Source organism: Microcebus murinus, chromosome 2, assembly GCF_040939455.1.
Source record: "Microcebus murinus isolate Inina chromosome 2, M.murinus_Inina_mat1.0, whole genome shotgun sequence".
NCBI lineage: Eukaryota > Metazoa > Chordata > Mammalia > Primates > Cheirogaleidae > Microcebus > Microcebus murinus.
The window spans coordinates 6075100-6101490 of NC_134105.1; the positions used below are offsets into that span (position 1 = coordinate 6075100).

General features: G+C 58.4%; 1 protein-coding gene across 1 annotated transcript in view; it reads right to left on the bottom strand.

Moving 5' to 3' along the window:
* CIROZ (ciliated left-right organizer protein containing ZP-N domains) overlaps positions 1-26391 on the bottom strand; it is a 56058-nt gene that overhangs the window by 15617 nt on the left and 14050 nt on the right. Inside the window, exons 4-17 of the mRNA XM_076010018.1 lie at positions 24046-24170; positions 22008-22151; positions 17792-17830; positions 16811-16948; positions 16218-16302; positions 14966-15162; positions 14636-14759; positions 11581-11771; positions 9960-11162; positions 8347-8476; positions 7096-7207; positions 1795-1989; positions 1000-1411; positions 171-410 (exon numbers count right to left, since the gene is read on the bottom strand). Of these exons, the coding sequence (XP_075866133.1) occupies positions 171-410; positions 1000-1411; positions 1795-1989; positions 7096-7207; positions 8347-8476; positions 9960-11162; positions 11581-11771; positions 14636-14759; positions 14966-15162; positions 16218-16302; positions 16811-16948; positions 17792-17830; positions 22008-22151; positions 24046-24170 (3335 nt within the window). The remainder of the gene's footprint in view (positions 1-170; positions 411-999; positions 1412-1794; positions 1990-7095; positions 7208-8346; positions 8477-9959; positions 11163-11580; positions 11772-14635; positions 14760-14965; positions 15163-16217; positions 16303-16810; positions 16949-17791; positions 17831-22007; positions 22152-24045; positions 24171-26391) is intronic.

Genomic DNA, 26391 nt, shown 5'->3' on the forward strand with positions numbered 1-26391 from the left:
TCAGAGACAGAGCTGGGACAGGGGTGGGGCGGGGGGTTCAGGGAACAAAGACTCTGGGACAGAGGAGAGAGCAGGAGGAGCCTGGGCCTACGGAGCAGGGACCCCAGCACCCGTGCAGGTGGACCCAGAGAGGCGACCTGGCGGGAAGGCAGGAGTCCCTCTGCCCCCACCTCCAGGCAGCAGCTCTCTTGGCGGTGGGGGGATGGCGCCGTCAGCCCTCCCAGGTGCTGCAGCCAGGCCGAGCGATACATGCTCTGTAGCGTTTGTCCCGCATTGTAGCCGATCATTAACACGCTGCGCTTTCCGCGCGCCGAGCACTGCTGCGAGTGAGAGAGAGTGTGTCGACTCCTTTCATCCTCACAGCCACCCGTGAAGGCGCTGCTTCGATAATGATGGTAGCTCTTATAATCCTGCCCATTTTACAGATGAGAAAACCGAGGCATGAGGAGGTTAAGTAACTTTCTCGAGGTCATACAGCTCATGAGTAGCGAAGCCAGGACTTGGGCCCAGGGGCCTCTTAACCCCCAACCCCTGGGGCTCAGAGGCCGGGGTCTCTGACCGTACCACTACCCTCCCCCACTGGACTAGACTCTGCACGGGGAGCAGGAACAGGGACAGGGTTCATCTGTGACTCCCCAGCAGCCAGTACTAGATATTCATTCATTCATTCATTCATTCATTCATTCATTCATTCATTTCAAAGGTCTTTACCGAGCACCGCCCGGGAGCCTGCAGGCCCACCTGCAGCACGGGAATGTGGCCGGGAGCGAGCGGCCCCGCGGAAGCAAAGCAGCCACACGTGCATTTTCCATTTCTCCACAGCCACATTTAAAAGAGCAGAAAATACCAACGAAAATTAATTTTAACAGCATATTTTTTAACCCCACAGCTCCAAATTATTATCTCAGCGTGAATCGATGTAAAAGTGTTTAATGACACGGTTGGCATTCTTTTGCTCGTCCCAAGTCTGAAGTCTGGGAAGCCCCGCGTGTCCCTCACTCTTGGGGCGTGTCCGGCGCTCAGGAGCCAGGTGTGGCCGTCCTGCTCTAGACTGGAAGCTTCTGCGTGGGCTGGGCGAGCCCGGCGCCAGGGCCGGCCCACGGCGCACCGTGCCTGGGTGGGTGCGAGGGTCTCGGCCCCTTCCCTTTCCTTCCCTGCAGGCCCCGCCCAGCGTCTCTGCATGGCCGGGAGTCGGGGCCCCTCTGGGGTGCCCCTGGGACCAGGCCCACTGCGCTGCTGGCTTCCCGGGCAGGAGGGGGCGGCGAGGAGGGAGCTACCGCCTGGCACAGGCCCGGGGTTTGTTTGCACCTCTTTGAAGCGGGGAGATGAAAGCGAGGCCCACATGCTCTGCCTTTGATTCTCGCCTCCCCGGCCCCTGCGCAGCTGCAGCCCGGCCAGGCCCAGCCCTTCCCTGCCCCGGGGGAGCAGAAGAAGCTCCAGGCCCAGGGTGCTCCTCCCCTGGTGGCTTGGAGTAAGTGGAGGAAGCACCCCAAGTCCCGGGGGATCTACCCGCCCAGACCCACCCGAAAGGGGCAGTGGCAGCCTCCCTCAAGAACAGGGAGGGACCCGCCACCCCAGTCTCTCTTCTGCCCGTGGTGGCCAGCCCTGGCGCATCAACACCGTGAGAGGGTGGCTGGGAGCTGGGCGGGTCGCTCCCCCCCTCTGAGCCGCTCTGCTTTAACGAATGTTTACTGAGGGCCTACTGTGTGCCAGGCTCTGTCCCTGACCCGGCCTGTGCCACAGCACAGACGGAATGACGCGTGTGAAGGGCTTAGCAGCATGTCTGGCACACACGGAAAGGGCTTAGTGTCTGTCAGCAACGCCACCGCTACACTCTCCAGGGTTTCCCGCCACTCGCAGGCGGAGGGAAGCCAACCAGTGGCCGGAGCGGTGCCCTCCCCAGCACCCGTCCCTCTGTGCTCTGGCCCGACATCTGCTTCTTCCCCCTCCCAGATGCCCTGGGGGCAGCCCTTGGTGGGGGTGGGACCACTGTGGCCCCGGAAAGGCAGCTAGGGCCAGGGGCATCATGCCCTGGGGACCCTCTGGCCATAATTGCAGCAAAGCCAATTGCAGCAAAGGCAGCATGGGCCGACGTCCCAGGCCCTAACCCCTATGGGAACAGCATCTGGAGTCTCCTGGCCACCCTGTCTCTGGGCAGGGAAGAGCCATGTCTGTCCTCCTCCTTCTCGGGGTGGGGCTCGGGCTGCACTGCCATCCCAGCCTCCTGCTCCAATCCCGCAGAGATGAGTAGGGAAGGTCTGCGAGCCCCACCAGGGCATGCTCCCTGCTCCTGGCCTCCCTCTGTCAACCTCCCACTGCCTCCCGTGGGCAGGGGAGGGGAGAGGGTGAAGCCAGGGCTGGCGACAGGAGCCAGGCGCTAAGAAGCAAGTCCTGGGCACTCTTGAATGACCACCGGCTCTGCAGGCCCAGCAGCTTCGGGCCTTTCCAAGTGTGTGTCTGAGCCTCACGTTGCTGTGCCCAGGCCGGTGTGATCATCCCCAGTTTCACACACAGGGGGACCAAGGCTCAAAGCCATGGGGACATTCGCCCACAGCCACACTCTCTGGAAAAGCACGGCCAGGATTTGGACCCAGGTCTGATTCCTAAGTTTGTGTCCCTTGCACCCAACTGCACTGCCAAGAAATTGAGCCCTGTCCTTGCTGTGCTCAGAGCAGCCCCAGGCAGCTCCTCCAAGCTTGAAACGTCAAGGCCAAGAAGCCTGCCCTTCCCAGGACCCACACAGCGGCTCCCGCAGCCTCGCAGACAGACCAGTGGGGCGGGCCCCTCGCCAACCCCGTGGCCTCAAGCCGGCCCCCTTAACCAGAGACCTTCCCCTTCTCTGCCAGGGAAGGGGGATCTAGGCAGGATCTCCTGGAGCACACAGGGCTCCTTTTAGCCTTTTAAAAAATTCTAATCGTTTTTAGATTCGTTTCGTTGTGTATCAGGCCGGATAGGTGTAACCGGCACACCAAACTCACAGCGTCATGGATATTTTTGCTTCGGTTCTATCTAAGTGAAAAAGGTGCGTCGCGGTAAGGGAAAGTACTAGGTAAATGAAAGCACAGGTGGTTGGAGGGGGTGGCCCAGGCCGTGAAGGGAATGCCCGTGTCTGGGCAGCACGCAGGAGCAGCCCCGACCAGGCGGCGTCCCCGGTGGGGAGGGCCGGGAGCGGGGTGCCCTGGCCCCCCGACTGCGGCGGGCTCCGCGAAGGGGCAGGAGAGACGGAGAAGCAAGTGGCTGCATCCACCTGGAGGCCACATTGCCGCCTCCCCTGCCCGGCTCCTCCGCCCGCAGCTGGCTGATGCGAAACACACATGTTTTGACTGAGGCCCTTCTCCCCCCACCTCCTGAAAAACGCCAACATTAAAGGGAGCGTAGCTTTGTAAAACTGAAACTGTAAAATGCTTCTGAAACCCAGCCTGGGGGATTAAAGCAACCACATGAAAAGGGGCTCGGGATGACCTGGACGCTGACTTCCTGTTCAGAAGTTCGTTCAACATGTGCCTCCCACCCGGGCCGGTGGCGTGTGAGGAGGAGGAGGAGGAGGAGGGAGAAGGAAGGCCAGGGTCGTGGGGGCCACTGGGGGTCTTAGGGGGCCTCCGGAAGTCCAGAGCGTGGCTAAGGTCCCGGGCCTAGACCCTCAGGCATGGCCCCTCCCCCCTAGGTGCTCAGACGAGAAGGTCTGATGTTGACCTTGGCCTTGGGACCCCACCCAAAGGAGAGGTCAGGAGCAAAGGAGACCACAGCCACCCAACATCCTCGTCCTGGCCTGTGGGTCAGCCTCCCCTGCTGCTCCCAGCACGGTCCTCACAGGCCCTGGACACTTGCAGACGTGAGAAGCGCTTGGACCCCGGCTCAGCCTCTGTCTGATCGTGGTGAGGAACCTTCCCCAGCCAGGCTCAGGAGCCGACTCGGGCTCAAATCCCAGCTCTGCCGCGTCCTAGCTGTAGATCCATCTGGGACCCTAAAATTCTCACCCCATGGGGTTATTTGGGAGGAAAGAGCTCAGCAAGATGCCCGGCATGTAGTAAGGGCTCAGTGAATGGCAGGTAGCCACCCCTGGCAACCAGCCACCTTCTCCCCGGGCAACGTGGGGAGGGAGGTTGAGCAAGCAATGCACGGTGCAGGGACGCGGTGACCCCGCGGTGCAGCCAGCACCCTGTGCCTCAAGGAGGAGGAGGACGCAGGTGGTTCCTCCTCTGCCCTCACAAGGCTGGGTCTGAGTCCCCACCGGTCCCCCTTTAAGGCTTGGGCAAGTCACATCCTCTCACGGGCTTGGGAAGACAGGAGAGGATGAATGGGTTGCAATGACCCCCCAGCTCAGACATTTCAGTCTGGGGCCAGGGACGGATGAGAAGGGGAAGAAGCCTGTCTCCCCCACGGCTAGAGGAACCGGCAGGGGTAACAGGTGATTTCTTGTGCTGCGGCTGAGCACCGGTCTGCTGTCCGGGGCTGCAGCTGGGGGAGACCCCGTCTTGGACACTCACACCCCCCAAATCTTGTTCGCGCCCCGCAAATGCAGACAGACCTCCCTCCACACACACCCGCGGCCGCTTGCTGACCACCCCCCTCAGCTTCATTGCAGCCCTCCCCCGGTTATATAAACTCCCCATGCCCTCCAGTGTCCCCCGCAATCACTTACCTAATATTAGGATATTAAAAAATATGGCAAGATTTTAAGAGACTTATTAAAATGCAATTAGCAGCGTGTACGACTTAAGCAGGGAGATTATTTTTAAAAATGACTTGATTGTGCGGAATACCACGCACCTTCCCGAGGCCGTAAACCTGCCAATCACACACATTCTCAAACGAGGAGGTTTCCTCGCTTTCTCTCTTTGTCCTTCAGCGTTCTCTCCTGCCCCCCCCCCCCCCCTGACCATGAAGTCTGTTGGTCCCCCTCCCACAAAAGCCACCCGCTCATATAATGCGTGCACTGAGACCCCTCAAGAGGCCCCTCGGAAGGAAGCCCAGGGGTTAACCAGGGCTGGAGAAGCTCTGAGAGCCCCGCCAGAGGGCGGGCAGGGGGTCCAGGAGCCCCCCCCCCCCGCCCCCGCCCTTGCCCCCAGCCCCGTTATGATTTGGATGGGGAAGAGGCCGCTGCCAGTGTAAGGGTGACAAACTGTCCTTGTGGCGAAGGGTTTGGGGTGGAGAGGGCTGAAGGGAGGAGGAGGAGGTCCCAGGGAGGGGGCTCCTGCTGACCTCCTCTGAGGGCTGAGTTGCAGGGACCTGCACCCCCGGCGGAGCCCACTTGCCGGGCTGGAACGGTGGGTTGTGCTGCCCCCTGCTGCCCGCTCTCTGAACTGCAGCTCTGCTCCTGGGACCTGGCAGCGGTGAGTGAAGGCACTCACCGGGTCCCAGGGCTGCCCTTCCTTCCCCAACTGGGTGGCCCACGAGGCCTCCCCCTGCCCCTATCCCGGGATCTCCCACAGCTGTAACCTGTAACGAAACACGCATCCTGAAACGCGGGGACTGCTTGGCGCCTCCCGTGCAGCCCCGCCCTGGCTGGAGTTTATCAAATGCGCTTGCTACTTCCTGGCATTAGGCTCCCCCTGGCACTTTTATTCCAACCATAAAAAGGCTATTTCATTGAGAAATAAAGTCCCATCTCCCTGACGTGTAACTCCTTTCAGAGCGCTTACTCAACTGCCAGGCAAAATTTATGTTTCCTGGATGCTGTCTCGTAGGATTGCGACTGGGAACGGGAGAGAGGGACGGAATGGGGGGGGGGTTCCTTTCTGGCCGAGGGACGTGCATTTAGTCCCTTGGTCTAAGGAGCCCCAGAAACCCAAGCCATCCAGGAGAGAGCCCACGCCTTGGAAGCAGGAGGCCAGGGCTTGAGCAATGCTGCCGCCCTCTCCTAGTTGTGTGAGCTCAGGCAAGACCCTGAGCCTCAGTTTCCTCATGTGTAAAATAAGAAGAATAATTCCTTTCTTCCTCAAAGGGACGGTGCTAGGTGCACTGAGCGGATGGAGGTGGCAGGTGCCTGGAAGCTGTGTGATGTCGAGCACTGATATTATTATGGGACATTCTCTGACTTATGGGTCTCCCCTGCCCCCACACAGAATGCCTCAGGCAGTGGTTCTCACACCCTCCAGGTGCCTCAGCATCCCCTGGGGGGCTTAAAACAGATTGCCGGGCCCCATCCCTGAGTTTCTGGGTCTGAAGGTCTGGGGTGGGGCCCAGTGATTTGCATTTCTACCAAGTTCCCAGGGGATGCTGCCACTGCTGGTCCGGGGGACCCCTCTTTGAGAACCACAGTTCTGAGGGCTTTGAGATCTGGGATGTCAGACGGCTCAGCCTGGTTCCCGGGAGAGGAACGAGGAGCAGGTGGGAGGTCACCTGTGGAGCAAGGTAGGCGTGGGCTCTGGCTGGCTACAAGGGAAGGAGCTTCTGGACACATCGTCCCACCTTGTCCTCCTACCCGGCTTGGCCTGACGTCTCTGGCAGCCCCCGGCCCCAGAGAGCAGACCTGTGAGCAGCAGAGGCGGCGGGCGGTGGGCGGGGGCTGGGCTGAGCTGGGGACGGTGGACCCTCAGGAGTGAGGGGTTCTCCCCCCGCTGCGTGGGGGACTCTTAATGTAGCATCGTCACGGGCTGACCCCGCCCTACCCTGGGCCACAGGTCACCGGCCACTCGCTCCAGTTTCCAAACAGCCCCAGCTGGAGCCCAGGCTCGGAAAGTGACCTGACTCGCTCAAGGTCACACGGCCTGGGTAGGGACAGACCTGTCTCCTGATCCCCGGAAGAAAGCTCTTCCCAGCCACGCTGCCGCTCTGGTCACGCGGTAATTTGGAGGATTCCTAAGTTGATAGCTACAACTCCAGTTTAAGTAATATTCAAATGCCCAGCAGAGACTTGCAGGGCAGGGCAGGCGGAAAGGATGTGATGTGATGTAAAGTCTGCTGTGGGAAGCATCTGAAATCTGCAAATTCAGGGCCTTCAACACGGGGAAAACAATGAGCCTGGGGGTGGCAGGGCAGGAAGGCTCTGTGCTCGAGGAGGAAAACCCAAAAGGGACACTGGACCAGCTCCGGCTGCTCCGTGAAACAGGAGAGCAAGTATGACAAATGCGCCGCAGCCCCTGGACTTCGCACAGAGCCACAGGGAAGGAAAGATGGGGATCCACGCCGCTGACGGTGGGGAAGCGCCCAGCGATGGCTACACGCCGCCAATAGCCCAGGCGGTCTGAGATCTGTGAAGCAGCCGCTGAGCCCGAGGGAAAGAGCCACTCCCTGCCAGGGTTTCGCTGGTCACAGGCGTGTCAGCCATGAACAAATGACTGCAAGACCTGGGAGGTCTCAACAGGCAAACTAGACGTCCCCAAGGCAGGGACAACACCCGTGCATGCCCTAGGATCAGGCACGGGTGCCAGCCGGGCCCTGGAAGACCCGGAGCCCTGGTCACAGAGCCAGGGCTGTCCCATCTTGGGGGAGAACAGGAGCCCTCCTGAGAAGCCCGAGCACTTTCTAATTAAACACGACTGTCCTGCTTGCGAGTGGGTGCAGAGCAAGGCAAGGGGGAGACGAGAAGTAAAGTGGTTTGCTCCAGCTGCACAGAGCGCTGAGCTGGGAAAAGTGCCCAGAACAGTTAATGCCCAGACCCTCCCAGCCTTGCAAATCGCCGCCCGCCTGGGGGCGAAGAGCCACTTATGCCAGGTGAAGCCTGGTGATTTCATTAACTCCGTTCCCTGTGTCTCGTCTCCAAGGGCGCAGGGTGTTTAAACACGGGCAGGACTGGTAAAGGGTCAGCCTGGTTTACAGGGCTTTCTCACGTGTGTGCACCCGTGGTCTATGATGTCCCCAAGCCGGGTGGCTCTGCAGGGGCCGAGAGGGTAAGGGTGGGTGGAGGTGGAGAGGAAGAGACAGAGAGAGTAGAAACGCTGTGGCCAGTGTTGAGATAAAAGATGCATCACCACCGGGCAGCCACCTCCCCCGAGTCCTCTGGACGCGGGAGTGGACTTGCAGTGGGGCTGCCGCTTTGTGCCTCGGATGTCAGTCTGCAGTCAGCTTTGCCAAGCATCAGCCCACGGCCTCTCCTATGCCCAAAGGCCCCACGGGGGCCGGAAGGAAACGTGGGCTCCTGACGGGTGGGTCCTTCACGCCCCACGCACCCTCCCGCCTGCCCCAGCAGCACCGACGGCCTCTCTGTCCCTCCGTCCCCTCCTCTGCCTGGAGCCCTCGCCAGCTTCTTGCAGGGGGGCCTCCTCGCCTCCGCAGAGGGGCTGCCTGACCTGCCCGCAGCCCACCCCCACCCGAGTCGCTTTTCGGTTCTCTTCAGGGCACACGGCATGGTCTGGGACCGTCTGCGTGCGTTCACGATGGGTCTCCGTCCCCTCTCCCACGCACACTGCAGCTTCCGCTCCCACACCCGGACTCTCTCCGTCCAACTCATCGCCGCCTCCCCGAGCTGGAACAGCGCCTGGCACAGAGGAGGCGCTCCGTAGACACCCGTCAGTGATGGGGTCCTGCCTACGCACTGTGGGAAGGCAACTGGGGACCCGGGGAAGCTCCCCCGAGAGTCTATATCTCCGCTGGGCTCTAACCACTGACCTCCCAGCCCTGAAGCTCTTCTAGCCCCGGCCTTGGTTCCGTGAGCTGCCGCAGGCCTAGGCGGCTGCACGGCGTCCAAGGCAGTGGCCAGAGGCTCGGGCTCCCGCCGCTTCCCCTCTAGGTGTCAGGCTTGCCCAGGCGTGGGGCCGCCGTCCCTGGGCAGCGGCTGCCCGCAGGGGAAGCGCCTGGCAGGGCCAGAGAAGGGGGGTGGCTGGCCTTGGAGTCACGGCTCCGATTCAAGAAGGGAAATCATCCGAGCTTTTAAAAAATTAAATGGAGTCAGTAATTTGATTTCAGAGAGAAGCTGAAAACCTCGTAATGGCGGGAGCCGCTCAATTCCGTGGTGAAAAGGAAGAGCCTTAAATGGGCTATTAAGCTCCTGCCTGGGATGGATCTGCCCGGAGGAGGGGGTGGGCGGGGGAGAAGGCATCTTGGAGGTAGGGACCGTTTATCAGCCAAGACATCCCTGATTATTTATTTATTTATTTACTTCTTGTTCCGGGCGTTGCCGGGGCCTCCTCCCCTTGGCTGCGGTTCAAACCCCACTTCCGGTGGTGGGTCGGCCTGGAGGGGGTTGGGGGGGCGCCCCACCTTTCCAGGGAAGCACCGAGTGCTGTTCCGGCCCAGACCACTGTGCCCAGCCACAGCCGGGCCTCTGGACCAAGGAGCCTGAGGACACTGGGTCACCCGGGGTCACTGGGGCCGCCCGAGCCAGCAAGGTACCAACTGCTGCCATGGAAACCAGAGGAAGGGCGTGGTGAGTGATGAACACAAAGCAAGAGCTCCCCACTCTCCTCCCCTTGGGTCCTTTAGAGACCGGGGGTCGCGGCCTCCTGAGGCCCGGAGGACAGGGTCACCTCCCTGGATGGTCTCCCCATCACCACCCGTCCCCAGAGGTGTCTGAACTGTGGCTAAAGGCCTTCCACACTCTCCCGGGACAAGCAAACGTCCCCTGTGCTAGGGCCTGGAGCGGACAGTTGGGCCGCTCTGAAGTGCGGGGACAGTGCCCCGAGGCCAGGTTCTGAGCGCACGCCGGGCGCCGGGCTCTGCACTAAAGGCTTTATGTCCATTTCCTCCAGCCTTGGCAGTCCCGTTGGGGAGGGACTGTCACCATCCCTGTTTGACTGACCAGGAAACTGACGCTCAGAGAGGTTGGGGCCTTGCCAAGGTCACACAGCCAGAGCAGAAGAACTAGAACACGAACCCCGGGCCTGGTGGGTCTGGCTGCAGAGCCCACGCGCTGCCCCCAATGCCTCGCCACCTTTGGCAGCAAGACTGAGCACAAAACGCAGCTAGGTGACCGAGGGACGCTGGCTTGGTCCCCGCCCGCTGAGAGGCCGAGAGGGGCAGGGGGCGCGCCCACCCCGCGCCTGTGCACCCTGTCCTCGCCCAGCGTCCCCAGGACTCACCCCCCGAGTCTCCGTGGAGGCCCAGCATGGGGGCCTCTCAGAGAGCCCCTCCACGCCGTTCTGGAGCTCCGGAGGCCGGTGACTTTCGGGGCTGGGGGCCAATGTGGGCCCTGTCGGCCCCTGCTGGGGTGAGGCCCCCTGGCCAGCGGGGAAAGGGTGTCCAGGCTCGGCCAGGCTGGACGATGGCGTTTCTGTGGGAGCCCCCGGGGTCGGTGTCCACGTAGACAGAGGGCCGGGAGAGTGTGCAGCCCCCCGCTCATGCCAGCCCCCCAGCGAGCCGGGGGCTGGCTCCAGGCTTTGGGCTCGGTCTGGCCCTCCCCCAGATGGGGCTCCGGGCTTCGGAAGAGCCGTGGGGTGACTGGGTTCTGCCGGCGGCCGCTGCGCAGTAAAAGCTGTCAGGGGCCCTGCTGGCTCCGCCCTGCGCCACCCAGGGGGCTCCGGTCCCGAGGGCCCCCCACGGGCACTGGGGTCTGGCTGCTTCACACTGGGGGTGGTGAACGTGGCTTCTCTCCCCAGCAGGTCGGCGAGTCCCGGCCCCGCTGTGCCCTGACCTGATTCTGAGGATAACAGATCCAGGTGCCCTCTGGGCCCCTCCCCAGGGAGACCAGGCCCTCTGTGGGGTGGCCCGTCCCCCTCCATGACAAACGGGGTTCCCTGGGGCCGTCTGGGGTGACGGTGGGACGCCAGCGCCCCCTCGGCCAGGCTGGCCCTCAAGGGCCTCGGCAAGGGCTGGACCTCCTCTCGGGCCTGCTCAGCCTCCCCCTGGACGGGCTCGGTGGCAGCCATATCCCACCCTGACGGCCCTCGTGGCAGGAGGGGACTTCCCGGTGGCTGCGAGGGGTCCTGCTCAGGCCTTGCAGTTTCTAGACCTCCTCGGGTAACAGACGGTTCCAAGACCGGGACCACTGTGGAGCGTTCAGACCTCCAGGGAGGCCGGCGAGGAGAGGAGACCTCTGAGGACAAAGGCACGGTCGGGGCAGGGGGGCCTGGGAAGCCCGGACGTGGGGGCCTGGGGCCAGCCTGGACACCTCCCGTGGGCTCCAAGGGGAGCACGGCTGAAGGCGGCGGGTGTCCAGGTAACCCCGCTTCCCCGGGGGCCTGGGAGCCGCTCTGATCCCGAGTTGCTCTGGGTACGAGGGAGGCGGCGGACGTCCAGCCTCCTCCCACGGGCTGGGCTGTTTGCAGGGATGGTCCGGGCTCCTCCTTCACCGAGAGCAGGGTGGGTGGAGGGAGAAAAAGCATCAGAAACCACAGGGCCCAGGGAAGGGGCCCTGCAGTGGGAGCTGCGGCCTCAGGCTGCTTCTCTGGGCCTGGCTCTGGATCCCCCACCAGGGTGCAGCGCCCGCCTGCTTCTGCCCTGTCTCAGGGCACTGGGAGGGTGGTCGTGGTCCAGGCAGGGCCGATGAGGGGGGCTGCCCTCCCCCGTGGGAGTTCTCGGGGCCCAGCTCTCTCTGGGGAACGCTCTGAACTTGAGTTGGCGACACGGCGGGGTCTGAGTGGAGCTTTCTTTGGAAGAAGGGTGGTGGAAGAGGGGCCTTGTGCCCAGCTGGGTCCACCATGCCTCGAGGGCACCCAACCCTTTGTAGGAAACCATGGGCAAAGGACACAGCCGAGCACTTGCCTCGGCCAGCCCGTCGGAAGGCCGGTGCCCAAGGCCCGGAGAAAGCCCCTCCTGGGCAGCTGGTCCTGCAGCCGGGGTCTGGGGAGAGCCCACTGGTGGCATTTCTGCTGGAGGGGTCTTTGGTCCCGGGGGCCAGGAGGAGAGAGTAGTCCTCGGTGTGGCAGTTGAGGCAGGCAACTCTGTTCCTGAACCTTCTAGAAAGGAAGCATACAGAGATCAGCCTTCCTCCTGACGCCCTGCTGCAGAGACCATGAGTGTCCCTTCTCTCCAGGTAGGGGGGACAAAAACAGAGGGAGGTCAAATCCCCACACTGGGGTAGGAATTGTCTTCATCGGCTGAATTTCACAGACCTCCGACCTGGAGTCATTTTTGGAGCCATGTGGACATCAAGATACACTTTTAAAATTAAATCACAGAAATTCAGATTCTTCTGCAAAGAGCACCTGGCCCCGACTGCCTGCCACCAGCCAGTTTCATCTTTGAGCCATTCAGTACTCTGAGGTCAAATCTGCTGGCCCAGCCCAGGACCTGCACAGAACGGAGGGTGCTTCCCGCCTGACCACCCGCAGGCTGGACCCAGCCCGCTCGGCGTGGACCTCCTGGGCCGATCGCTCGCCCTTGCGTGTGGGAGGAGACGTGCATCGCACGACGTTTCAGCGGCATGCCTGGCCTTGACCCGCCAGACGCCGGTAGCATCGCCCGAGTCATGACGCCCCACTCTGTCTCCAGACATTGCTAAGTGTCCCCCGAGAAGCAGAAATCACCCTCAGTCGTGAAGCGCTGGGTCAGAGCTTGCAAATTCTGGTCCACGGGGCAAGTGCAGCCCTTAGACACGTTTGACTTGGCCTGTGGGGGGTGGAGTGGGGGTTACCATTGTTTAAATTAATGTTAAGGCAGGATCGGCTCCGGCTAAGTGAGGCTGTTCTAGTTAGAGCGGTCTGGTGGCTGCTGCTTCTCGGGGTGGGGGGTGGGGACCCCCAACTCCCTGCCATCCCCCACACTGAGTTTGGCTGCCCTGCCATCCCGTCTCCGGGGACCCGGGTGTTCTCAGCCTCCGCACTGACATCCCCTGCCTGACGCAGAAGGCGTTTCCATCGTGACTCCTGCTTTAAAATGTGGCATCAGCTGGATGCCCCTTGGTTTCTGTTCTCCGGGCTGGACGCTCCATTCCCCGCTGTTCTTCACAGCTCTGATCTCAGATAATTAGGATTGGTCCTAGAGGTTCCAACCACTTTTTAGGGGGGAGGCAGGAGAAAGAGTGAAAAAAAAAAAAAAAAACAGTCTGTACCCACAGAGAGTTTAGGCAATCCCAGCACATTAATAGACCCATCCACGAGTCACATAGTCACAAAGGAAAAATGTTCTCTGTCCAGAACCTTCTATAAAAATTCCTAGCAAAAATGCAGCCCAGCAAGCATGAGTGAAGACCTCACCAAGGGCAAGGTGGCCCGATAAGGGCTGCGGAGAAGGAAAAGCCTAACCAGGCACAGCCCTGAGCTCCAGGAATTCAGACTAGAGGGAGAGACAGGAGCTTGCACCAATAACTGTAATAAGAATAGAAAGACCTAGAAGCTTCAGGGGAGAGGGAGGGAAGGTGCTCTGGGAACCAGAGAGGGGAGAGATTCATTCTGGCTGCTGATATAAAATTAATAAAACGAAGAAGAGAACATTCTTTCCCCGTGTAAATCTTTCCAGAGAGACAAAAAAAAAAAAAAAAAAAAAAAAACTTCCTAAAATGTTTTTATCGCTGGTGCTGAGCTATTTTTGTATTTTATTCACTACCGTCCTATTGGGGACCTACCCTCCCTTCAAAGCCCAGGACAAAGATCAGCTGCTCTTTGGCCTGCCCTGTGAGGACATCTGCTCCCTGGCATAACCTCCCCAACCCCCGGACTTTTCTTACGTCCCCTCCCAGACTGGACACCGCTCGGGAGCAGGAACCGAATCTAGCGCCTTCTCTTCCTGCCCGAGCCTTGCGTGGGGCCTCTCACGGCAAGTGGTTAGTGAGTGTTTGTTGGACAAAGTTCTAGCCCTCCCTTTCCAAAATCAATGTCATCACTGCAGGAAGCTATTAAAATAAAAACAGCCGAAATGTGTAAAAACTTTCAAGAAACATTTCCATTTTTAGCAGACTGTTAGAACTCGTCCCCCATCCTGCTTTTTTTCTTTGTTTCTAATTCGGATTTGGGGGCTAGATGTGGTAGGCAGTCCCCCTTTTAATCTTTAAATATAGTTCTGAATATAATTACATTTTTATGCCGCACCGAAACATCATATCCTGGTAACGGGGCATTCCTGCGCTATTAACATCTGAGTTAAATCTCCCTCGCGTCTGTCTTCTATTGAGGACAGTTAGGAAGTAGGAGATGAAAGTGATCGACATCATTTGCGAATTATGTGTATTTCCTTACGCTGTTTTCCAATGGGTTTTGCTCCTGGTGGTTTTGCATGTGTGAATACCAAGTTGCCTGGTAGCTGCGCTTTCACCAAAAACCCCTTTCAAGGCGCAAGTCCAGCGTCCTGGCACGGAGGACACACGCCACATTTAGAAGCTTCCTCGTGGGGTGAGAAATAAGTCGTGTGATGCTCTTGGCCAACCGATTCTATTAAGTGACCCGGGAAACTGGAGCCCACACGGAAGGAGCTGGACGGATGGAAATGGAAATCGCTCCTTTGAGCTCCTAACTCCCATCATCTCGTCCAGTCTTCTCAACAGGTACTGGCATTCCCATTTTCCAGGTGAAAAAGCTGAGGCTCTGCAGCTGGCTGGGAAGTTGAGGCACCCCCCCTCACCACCACCCCCAGCACCACCTTTCTGGCCCGTTGACTTCAGAGCCAGGGACCACATCACCATTTAGCTCCTATGACACTCCTGTTTTCATGCCAGTTCCAGCTGATGTGTCTGACAATGTCACTCACCCAGTTGGGTGTGGGACCTATTGGGCCCAGGGAACAAAACACTGTCACAGAAGAAAAGACCACAGGGCCAGGGAAGGAGGGTTCGTGTGGCACGTGCCTGTTACCAGCAGGCACTCCCTCATGGTGCCCCACTTACCCACACACTGGAAGAAGCTCTCCACTGTCCAGAGGACTGGCGTGGCCATCTCAACAAATTCCAGGCTCAGGTCTACTCTATAGAAAGCTTGTGTCCCCGGGGCTCCTTGACCCTCCTGGCATCGCTGTGGGTCAACAAGGAATGAGTTGCATGTGGCAGGATACATCCCGTGCCCTGTGGCTGTCCTCCCAGGGGCCACCTTGACAAGAGTGCTGGGCCACAGGCCCGTAAGTGCCGAAGTCCATTTCCAGCCAGCCCCACAGATCTGCTCTCCATATGAAGAAGGGGCCTCAGGAAAGGGCAGGACAGAGATGCCACCAGGTCACCCACCTGGACCTGGAGCACTTCAGCCGCCGGGATGCTGACCCTCACGAAATCCCTGTTTTCGGTCACTGTAAAGGTGTTGGACTCGAGGACTTGGAGGAATTGTAGACTCAGGGTTTTCTTGATGTGGGAGCCTCTTTTGACCAGACCCAGTCTCTGCTTGGGGATGTGAACTAAGACCTCCGACTCTGGCCGGGATGACACTGGATGGGGAAGGACACGTGACACAGTAAAAGGCACACTTCGCAGGCACATGGATGAGCGTGGTGGTGGGGGGGGCCTCAGCCGGGGCCCTGCCATTTGCAAAGGCCCACAAGGAAGCAGGTGCCAGCAGGGAAGCTGCAGAAATGTCTCTGCCAAGACTGTCTCCAGTATCGGTGACCTATCCTGCTGTCACTTCCATTACCAACGCTGCTCTTAAAAAATACACCTCATATCAGTTGTTTACACTTTAGCAAGAATGTCACTGTGTCAGCCCTCTCACGGGGACATTTTAAGCCAACTCTGCAGTTGCTAAATGAAAACATCTGTCTCCATGTAAAGGGATTTTCAAACCCCATGAACAGGGGAAGAGATTTTGGGGACCTTGGCAAGGTCATTCCCAATCCCTGAAACTCCCCAGAGCCCTGATCCTCAGACTCAGTCCATGATAAAATTCTACACACATGTAAATTCTAAGTCATCTCTGATCTACCCACACAGGATAAAGGCTTTGATCCGCCTAACTTTGCATACCACGTTCTTTAGAATTTAAATTCTCTGGAGGTAGGAAGTGGTCTTCCATAAGGCACATAGTAGTGGTGTCACCCCAGGCTGAACAAAATAGTTGTGACATACATAGTCTAGATCCAGGGGCCCCACCGCCTCAGATCACAGAGCGCCGCAGGTCTGACGGACGGGCCTGCGGACCTTCTCCAGTCTTTGTTCTCGGACTCCCTGGAGCCACCTTGGGACTTCCCAGGAGTCCTCAGAGCCCAGGTTTGCGGGCCTTTGGCAGGTGATTTTACTGTTCACTTACACTCCACAACCCACCCCTACTCTGCACGTGTGCGCGTGCACACACACACACACACTTCCCAGCAAGAGCAAACTTCTTTGTCCCAAGCATTTCAGAAATGCATGGCAAGGTTGAGACTAAGGAGAGGAGAGGTGGGGTGGGACAGAGGGGACGAAGGCGCCCAGAGGAGGGAGAAAAACAGAGGGGACCAGAGAGAGATGAAGTGGGGAGGGTGGACCTTGGGGCGCTCCTGGGTCTTACCCGGTGGGCAGGCAGCTTGCAAGGAGTAGGCATGGCGGCCACTCACCAGCCAGAGTGGCAGGAGCTCAGCGGAGGTGTTCAGCACCTGGCGAGGGAGGAGGGTCCCCCTGTGGCCACTAAAACTGCCCCTTCCAGATGCCCACTACCCCCCCAGGGACCCCTCCCGCCTTTGCACGAGTCTCTGGACCAAACCCCCTCGTGTTACCGAGCCCAGGTCGGGGACCATTGCTCCGATGCAACCAGGAAATATTATTTAGCCGGGATATTTTTAGCAGGAAGCGAGCTGGGAGCAAATGTCATGTGAGCCGTCTTCTCTTACACGGCAACTTTGGGCTATTTAAAGAGATGGTAATTACGCTCCTGCCACCATGATCAGGACGCGGAATGCATGATTGCGGGAGCCCTCATCTGCCGAGCGGAGCACTCTGCGCTAATGGGGCCCAATTTTCGAAGCCGCCTGCCTAAATCTGTCCAGTCTGGCAGGTGGACATTTGAGTCAGCGCCGGTGGGGTGGCAAACGGCTCCTCCGGGCACCGTGTCTCCAAGGCCCCCCAGCCTGGCAGGGCTGCTGCCCACCAGGGAGGCCCACTGACCTCCTGCCTCTGAAGAAGGTTTTGCCTTGGGCTTTGGACCGTGACAGTGGTGGCATTGATGTCCACATACAATCCCATCAGGCTGGCATCTTCCAGAGAAGCCACCAGCTCCCCTCGAAGGGACAGCAGCCACGGAGTCTGAGAAACAGGACACATTTGTAAACCCTCCGGCCAGGAAGATGTGGTCACTAGGCATCACGGAGAAGGGGCCCTTGAGGGGACACTCAGGAAGGTGACAGGGCCATGGGGAGGATGGGCTGGACCAGGAGGTAGGACAGCAGGCCACTCAGGGAAGAAGGCAAATCAGACACTGGCACCCTTGTACTGTGGAGGAGCAGGCACCTTGCAGGGCTGCTTGGCACATAGTAGGTGCACAGCGTGGCTAAAGGAATGAATGCACCGTTACCCTAACAGCGATGCCACCGGTCCGGCCATATGATACCCAGGCAGGGCCCTGCTAGAGCCGAGGTGCCGTCTGTAGTGAGACATTGGCAATTGGACCTTAAATAAAGGTGGGGGCCTGACCGTGGGGGCGGGGTTCCCAGCCCCCATCCTAAGAGGGCTGGAGGAAGGGCACACTCACTGACCCCAGATATCCAAAGGGGTGTGGAATGGGAAAGGGAAACCCTACTAGAACCAGCAGGAGGAAAGTTCAGGGAAACAGCTGAGCGATCTGGGAACAGGTGGCCTTACAAAGGTCCCCGTCCCTGCAGACTTTGCAGAGAGAATCTTAGTGTGGGAAGGACCTCAGAGGCTTCCAGCCAAGCCTCCCACCCAAAGTCAGGGTCCCCTCTTCAGGGGTCCTCTCAGATGGCCTCAGGCCTCTGCCAGGGGAAGCTTCCAGCTGTGGCTGCCAGAGCCCGGTGCTGTCGGCTGGCACTCTCCACAGGAGGACAGACTCTCAGAACCTCCTGCCTCAGAGCGACCCGAGCACCCGCTGGGCTTGGCAGAACCTTCCCGAGTTGCTCCTGCCCTGCATACCTGTCCACTGGCGCTCCGCAGGGGCAGGGGCCGGGAGACCTGCGGAACAAAGAGGAAGCGGCGTCTCCCAGCAAGCCGTGAGCAAGGTGAGTGAGCAAACATCCCTGGCTGAGCACATAAGCGCCCGCAATTACCCCAGCAGGAGGCCGGCGAGAGAGCAGTGCCGGGTTGTTTGCTCATTAAGACAAGAAAATCATTTATGTTCTGGGACTCGAGTGTCAACAGACCCAGGGAAATGTCGCTGTCTCAGCTGCTGCCCTGGGCCCAGCCAAGGGGGCAGCTGGGGTCCCGGGCACAGCTGGCGAGGCCAGGAGGGAGCGTGCAGGGCTCTGACATGCACTTTCCGCCGGTTCCCCGGCCTCCCGGGCGGGTTTTTCTGCCTGGTTCACCCATTCTCCCTGGAACTTTTTCTTTCTATTTCGGATCTAATGAGCAAGGTTCAAGAGAGTGCACTGTGCACGCAGGGTACTCAGGGTGACCTGACACCCCAGCTTCCCCAGGAGTGAGGACGTTCCCCAATGTGGGGCTTTCAATGCTAAATCAGTTCCCTGCAAACCAGGACCGCTGTTCTCTTGCTGCACTGAGCCTCACTGCCACCCCGTAGGGTGGCGCCATTCTCCCATTTCACAGGCGGCCCTGGTGACGGTGCGGGCAGAGGACCTTCCCTGGAGCCCCTCTCTACCCGGCTGTTCTGTGGAGCGCAACTCCCCTCTGCTTTTGCTGCCACACAGAGTCACACAGCCCAGCAGAGCGTCTCTCCTCCACCCCAGCAAGGTGGGGAGACTAAGGCCAGAGGTGGCTGACAACTCCCCAACCCAAGGCAGGGACAGGGAGGGGCTTCCTGGAGCAGAAAGGAGAGGGTGGCCTGGGAGGAGGCCCCCCAGCCCCCCAGCCTTCCCATTCCCCAGCTCTGCTGCCCCCCGCCTGCCCAGAGACCCACCCACACCTGGCAGCAGGCTGAGGACATCCCACGGGGAGCCCCTGGAGTGAGCCCCGCTATTTCCCTTCTTTGGAGGTGCTGCCTTCACTCGGGGCGTGAAGCGGAAGAAATGGGGAAGAGGCCTGCGCTTCACGCTTTGGTGAGAAGGTAGAGCATTGGCGGCTTCCCCACCCAACGCCAAAGCTGCCCCTGGCTGCCACGCCCCAGGCCCTCCCGCGACCCCTGGGAAGCAGCGAAGCCCCGGAGGCTGGACTCTCAGAAGGAGGAGAGCAATTCTGCTAAAAGAAGGAAGGGAAGGTGTGACCAGGAGCAGCCTAAACGCACCGTGCCCTTTAAGTCGCCAGGAGGAGGCTATATTTAGGGCCCTCGGACACTCAGCAAGAGCCTGGGCAGCCTTTGGTGGGAGCGATGGCTAATCACCGCGTGGAGTTTACGGGCGCCCCTGGGCACACTTAACCCAGGGCAATGAATAGTTATTGCACGGCCTCCCGCTCAGGGCCTGTGGGCACACTTAAGCGAGCTCGGATCGCTGTGAGCAGGGCACGGCTCGGGTACACCCTTGGGCACCCTGCGCCATCAGCGGGGAGAGACAGAGTATTAAATATCTATGTGCCCTGTGCCCACAGCTGCATTTAGCCAAGGGCAAGGCTGGTGAAACGGCTTTAATTAAAACTTAATGCAAGTTCAAGGTGCAGCCACGGAAGCGGCAGCTGCAGAAGTCACCGGGAATGAATCAGTCCATTCGATGAGGTTCTCCAATGGGGGAAGGGGCCGGAGGGGAGGCCGGGGCAGCGGAGACCCTTCTTCTGTGGCTGGTGTGTTGCCCACCGCTGTGTGGCTCTGTTCGGGGTGGTGGGGCGGGGGGGGGGGGCGCCGTCCCCACACTGAGGCCAGTGAAGGCAGGTCGGTGAGACAAAGCGGGCGCCTAGGCCAGGAGCAGTTCCTGCTTTTCTCAGCAGCTTGGCCCGGCGTCCTGTGACACCAGCAATGCCGTCCCCTGGTGGAAGCTTCCAGAATCACAGGCCCTGTGCAGAGAGGGAAGTAGCCAGCCCCGAAATGTCAGAAAGCGGCAATGTTTGGGCAGGGTGGGGCAGGGCCCTGCCATTCTTAGGAGCACGGACAGCGGGCTGGGCGTGGCCACTGTGTGCACCTAAAAAGGCAGGTGGGCAGGAAAGCCCCGCCCACTGCGGCCCTGCTCCTTAAGGTTGGGAAGGACAGGACTTCCGGGCGTCCAAGGTGGCAGTGAGCCCGGCTCAGAGCGGAGATGGACGCAGGTCTAATGAGTTGTAGTGGTTCTCTTCCTGACGCAGCACACTGGTTTTTAAAATTCAGACCAGGTCGGGTGTGGTGGCTCACGCTGGTAATCCTAGTACTTTGGGGAGCCAAGGCGGGAGTATCGCTTGAGGCCAGGGGTTCGAGACCAGTCTGGACAAAGTATCAAGACCCCTGTCTCGACGGGTGTGGTGGCTCATGCCTGTAATCCTAGCACTCTGGGAGGCTGAGGTGGGCAGATTGCTAGAGGTCAAGAGTTCAAAACCAGCCTGAGCAAGAGCGAGACCCCATCTCTACTATAAATAGAAAGAAATTAATTGGCCAACTAATATATAGAAAAAAATTAGCCGGGCATGGTGGCGCATGCCTATAGTCCCAGCTACTCGGGAGGCTGAGGCAGGAGGATTGCTTGAGCCCAGGAGTTTGAGGTTGCTGTGAGCTAGGCTGACGCCACGGCACTCGCTCTAGCCTGGGCAACAAAGCGAGACTCTGTCTCAAAAAAATTTAAAAAAAAAGACCCCTGTCTCTACAAAAAACTAAAAAATTAGCCAGGCGTAGTAGTGGTGCACTCCTGTAGTCCCAGCTACTCTGGAGGCTGAGGCAGGAGGATCGCTTGAGCTCAGGAGTTTGAGGCTGCAGTGAGCTATGATCTCACCACTGCACCTTAGCCCTGGCAGCAGAGCGAGGCCCTGTCTCAAAAAACAAAACAAAAAAGTAAATTCAGACCAAATGAGGATAAAATTGCGAGCTCTTCCTGGAGCAGGGATCCACGTCTTATTCAAATCTCTTCCCCTGGCACCAGCACAGAGCCTGGCACATAGTAGGTCCTCAATAAGCGCTTGTGGCATGAATGGCAGTTCCTTAGCAGCCTTTCCACTGCAGCTTCCTCGTCTCATTTCTCCCTCTCCTCTCTCTTCTTTCTCCCCTCGGGCAGGGGACGCACCCCCACGTCCCTCGGGCCCAATCCAGCACTTCATTTCAGCCTCACGGTGTTTACAAAATTAATGTCAACTTTTTTAAAATCAGGGGATTTCATATACAATTATAGAGTTCCAGTTTCTCTGGAAACGTTGGGAAATCGGGCAAGATGGGGCCAGAGTCGGTCAAGTGGTGGTTGCCCCTCTGCAGGGATGGGGTTGGACGATGTGCTTGGGTTCAAAGCCCAGCTCTGGCGCGTACCAGCTGCGGGACCTCCGGCCATTCTCCTGACCCCTCCCTGCCTAGATCTTCCTCTGCAGAGCGGGGCTATAATAGCACCTATAATAGCACACCTTCGCTGTGAAGGTGAAATGAGCTAATGTTTGCAAAGGGGTTAAGACAGTGCCTGGCACAGAGCAAGGGGCCTGTGTTTGGTGAATAAATGAAGGAATGGGTAAAACCCTACTGCCACCTCGGCCTGGCTCGCTCGTTTCTGCTGTGGGGTATTCCCTGCAGATGTTTGGGTTTGTCACCCTCCCACCCCACACCCAGATTTTGTTTAGGCTTCCCCTGGAGCTAGAGAGAAACTCAACTTCAAGGAGCGCGCAAGGCAGCGGAGGAGCTCACAGTTGGATCAGGGGATGAGCCTCTGTTCCCCGATCTTTACAACAGAGATGTTACACCCGATGGATGATATCTGAGCTCTACAATTCTTTGCCATTACCCAGGTTAAACAGGAGCTTTCAAACCAGCAACTGTTTTCAATCCGGAGAAAAAGAACACACAGATCCAATGTTGCAGCTTTGGTGACAACCCAGGAGGCTCCGCTGAGCCAAGTGCCACTAGTTCAGAGACCTTCAAGCCACTGCTCCCAGCCCATCTCAGCCCTCCCTGCTCAGACAAAAGCCCAGCGGGGCCCGAGCACTCAGCCAGTACCCACCGCTGGTGGCATCTCCAGCTGCCACCTCTCCCTCCAGCCTCGTCCTGAGGCTCGGGAGCCAGGGCCACCTGCCTCGCCCTTTGGAGAGAAGCCCAGGCTGGGGATGCCCCTCGGCCGCCGTCTCCCAGGCCCTCTGAACCCGCTACCTGAATGAACGTGGGTCCGCAGTGGACGGTCTCTCGGCCCAGCCTGGACGTGAGCACTGGACACTTCATTACGTAGAGCTCACTCCGCTCCAACCTTGTCGCCCCTTTTTGAGCTATCCTGATTTCCAACCTGTAATTTGCTTTCTGGAAGCAGGGCAAAATTCATGTGTACGAATGAGAGAAGAAAATACAGTTAATGGGCTGCAATTATAGGTCAGTGACTGTTCACAGCAAATGTCATTAACACGAGCTGCCTCGTGTTAAGCTGGGCAGGCCTCACAGAGGAGGGACGGGAAGCAAGACCTTGGCCTGCGAGGACTCAGACCCTGGGCCTGGCTTCTGGGCTCTGGCAGCTCAGCCCCCACCAGGGAAGCCCTCAGGGATGGGAGACACCTGTGGATTTCGGGTAGGTCAAACTTGGTTGGACAGGACAAGAGCTGTGACAGTTGACACTGTTCACACCTGTCTGTTTTAATCCTCACCACTACCTCGTAGGGTCGGCTTTCTTGTTCCCATTTTACAGATGAGGCAGTTGAGGCTTAGAGGAGGTAAGCGACTAAGCCAAAGGCCATTCCCAGGACTAGATGCAAGATCTGGTCTGGCTCCTTCCGGTGTTCATCGTGCGCAAAACAGAGCTTCCAGGATGTCAAACCGAGGGGTCCCTCAAGGGCCGCCTGGGCTGACCTCACTGGCCACACAGGAAGAGCCCAAGTCTGGGCTTCATGGGGGTCTGGGGAGGATGCGTGCTGACGGGACTTGGAAGAGGAGAAGCAGGATAGTTCTGGAAATTCCTTCCCCCACAACAGACCACAGCCCCCGTGGGGAATACTTGGGCTGCATCAAGGAAGGGCTGACAAAGAAATTAAAGAAAGAGGAAGTGAAAGTGAGGAGAAAAAGGAGAGAAAAGGAAAACCTGGGCAGCCTGCACCCTCTCTGGAATGGGGGCAGGACCTGCAACCTCCAGCACCCAGGCAGTTGAATCGGGGCCGCGCCCGCCTCCTGCCGCTCCCTCCCTCTGGCCGGCACAATCCCCCTGGCAGCCCAGCTCCCAGATGCCCTGCTCCCAGCCTCCCCTGCGTGGTCTGGGTTACTCAGGGCCTGAAGCTCATGCAATTTGTGTGGGGGGGGCCTCTTTAAGAAAAAGAATACAAAAATATCCGACTCCTGCAAATTTTAGAGTCATATATCTTGCAAGCACATGAGGGCCTATGCGAGTGATGAGGGTGGTCCATCAGCCCCTGCAACTCCTCAGCACCATTTATTCACTTCATTAAGCACTTACTGAGCACCTGCTGTGTGCCAGGCCCTGGGGCAAAACTGTAGGTGTGGCTGCCCCTCCCCCAGACACCGCAGGTCTAACGGGAGATGGCTGCATGAGCAGACCCACGGTAATCAGGGCGGCAGGTGCAATGACAGCAGCAGGGCCGTGGCACAGAGGAGGGGTGAAGGCCAGGAAGACGGCCCAGAGGAGGCAGCGTCTGAGCGGAGTCCGGGCAGCCAGCAGTCTTTTCATAGCTCTGCCCTGAACGCTGGGAGGGCAGAGCCCACTCATGTCCCTCAGCTGGGCGTCTGCAGAGGCACAATGGTGCCTTGTCACCTTACCTGACATCCGAGCTCAGGCTTAGCCCCTTCTGTCCCCCAGAGTCATGTATCCCAAGAGACCCTATCAAGAAGTCTCCCTAAGAAAACATGTTTCCGGCTAGGCGCAGGGGCTCACACCTGTCATCCCAGCACTCAGGGAGGCCAAGGCAGGAGGATCGCTTGAAGCCAGGAGTTCAAGACCAGCCTGAGCAACACAGCAAGATCCCCCCAAAATTAGCCGGGCATGGTGGCGCACACCTGTAGTCCCAGCTACTTGGGAGGCTGAGCCAAGAGGATCACTGGAGATTGCAGTGAGCTGTGATCATGACACTGTACTCCAATCTGGGCAGCAGCGCAAGACCCTGTCCTTGTCTTTCTCTCTCTCTCTCTCTCTTTCATACACACACACACACACACACACACACACACACACACACACAACGTTGTCCAGACTCACCTCCTTCTGCACAAAGCAGGCCGAGTATTGAGCTCGAAAAATGAAGTCACCATCAGGAGTCGGATGCAGGAAGTAGCCACATTTGGCAAGAAGAGAATCCAGGCGGTCAGGGGACCTCCAGACACCTGTGAGGAGAAAGGGACGGAAGCGTGGGCTGAGCCCGCTGAGGTTCCTCTCTGGAGGGGTCAGAAATAGCAGAAACCAAATAGAAACTGCTCTGCCTGGGAGCTCCTTACCTGGAGGGGGTTTTTAAAAGCAGTAATTGAAAAAGGCCCCCCAAAATATACACCAACAGGAAAGCCCATAGGTTATACCTTCAACACATCTCCAGAATCCAACCCCATCTCCCCACTCTGGGGGCGGGCCGGGCCAGGCTTCCTTCCTTCCTTCCTTTTTGGAGACAGAGTCTCATCCTGTTGCCTGGGTGAGAGTGTTGTGGCGTCAGCCTAGCTCACAGCAACCTCAAACTCCTGGGCTCAAGTGGTCCTCCTGCCTCAGCCTCCTGAGTAGCTGGGACTACAGGCACATGCCACTATGCCCAGCTAATTCTTTTTTCTATGTATTTTTAGTTGGCCAATTAATTTCTATTTATTTTTAGTAGGGACGGGGGTCTCACTCTTGCTCAGGCTGGTTACGAACTCCTGACCTTGAGTGATCCTCCCGCCTTGGCCTCCCAGAGGGCTAGGCATGAGCCACCATGCCTGGCCTTCTTTCTTTGTTTTTATTTTTTGTTTTGTTTTTTTGTTTTTTTGGTGACAGGGTCTCATTCTGTCACCCTTGGTAGAGTACAGTGGGATCATCATAGCTCACTGCAGCCTCAACCTCCTGGGCTCAAGCGATCCTCCTGCCTCAGCCTCCCGAGTAGCTGGGACTACAGGTGTGCGCCACCACACCTGGCTAATTTTTCTATTTTTTGTAGAGGAGGAGTCTTGTTATGTTGCTCAGGCTGGTCTTAAACTACTGACCTCAAATGATCCTCCCACCTCCCAAAGCGCTGGGACTATAGGCGTGAGCCACCGCGCCAGGCCACTGGCCTGGGTTTCTGCAGCTGCCTCCTCTCTGGTCTCCTGGTTTCCTCCCTCGCCCCTGTTACCTGTGTTCCACAATTGCAGCCAGTAGGATCCTGTTCAAAACTTAGGTCACGTCCCTCCTCTGTTCAAAGCTGTCGGCAGAAAAGCCAAAGTCTTCAAAGGCCTGATGTGATTTGTCCCTCACCTGTCTGACGTCCTCTCCCACTTCTCTTCACATCCCTTCCTCTGCTCCAGCTGCACCAGCACCACCTGCTATTTCTCAGGCATCCCAGGGACACTCCTGCCTCAGGGCCTTTGCACCGGCCGTGCCCTCTGCCTGGATTCCTCTTCTCCTTGGCACATGTGGGGCTCACTCCCCCACCTCCTCTGAGTCACTTTCGCAATGAAGCCCACCCTGACTGCCCCCTTAAGGCCACCCTTGTCCTACTCTTCTGCCTCTCTTTCTGCAGCACTCATTGCTTTCTGACCTGCTTCTCATTGACTTATTATATTTATTGTCGCCCTCCGCTGAAATGTCAGCTGCACGGGGCCAGGGGTGTCCGTCTGTTCCGTGCACCCTGCACCCCTCGTGCCTCGCGCTGTGCCTGGCATCTTGGGGGCTCTCGGCAAATATTTGTTGCATGAGTGAAACATAAAGAGGAATATCTCCGGACAGAGGGGTCACGGGCCGTTTTCATTATCGCCTTTGATTTCCTCTAGTTTCCATAATTATCTTGTATTGCCTTTGTCATGGTTTTGTAAAAAGTCATTTTTAAAAGCTCACGGTTTCATTTGCAAACACCCGGCTCAATTGTGCACTGGATGGGAGATGAGTACGCTATTTCAGAGAACGGCAGCCTTTACTGCGGGGGATTCTCTGGCGACACACGCTTTCCTTTCAAAAGCACGCACGGTGGCTTCCACCGCTGTCTTTAGCAGGAGACCAAGGCCGCCCCTCCGCCCGCCTGTCTGAGGCTCTGAAAGGCAGATCGCTGGGGAAAGAAAGTGCCTGCGCCAGGGATGTGCAAATTGACCCGGATCATTTTAGTTTCGCATTCACGTTTGCACTTTGTAAATATTTGCCTGGCACCCCGCTGCTCACACCTGCTCGCTGTCCCCTCGAGTTTGTGGGAGGCGGCAGCCACTGTCATTTCTCCGTCCCCACCTGGCGCTGCCTGCCGGCGTGAAATGAAAACTCTCCCTCAAAGCCACAGGTGTGCCTCTGACAGCGCCTAAAACTAATGGCCTGTGGCTGGCCGCTGCGACTAATTCTCTGATTATTGACTTTATGATTTTACGCTTAAAACTTCTTTATAATAACACACAGAAATGTTTA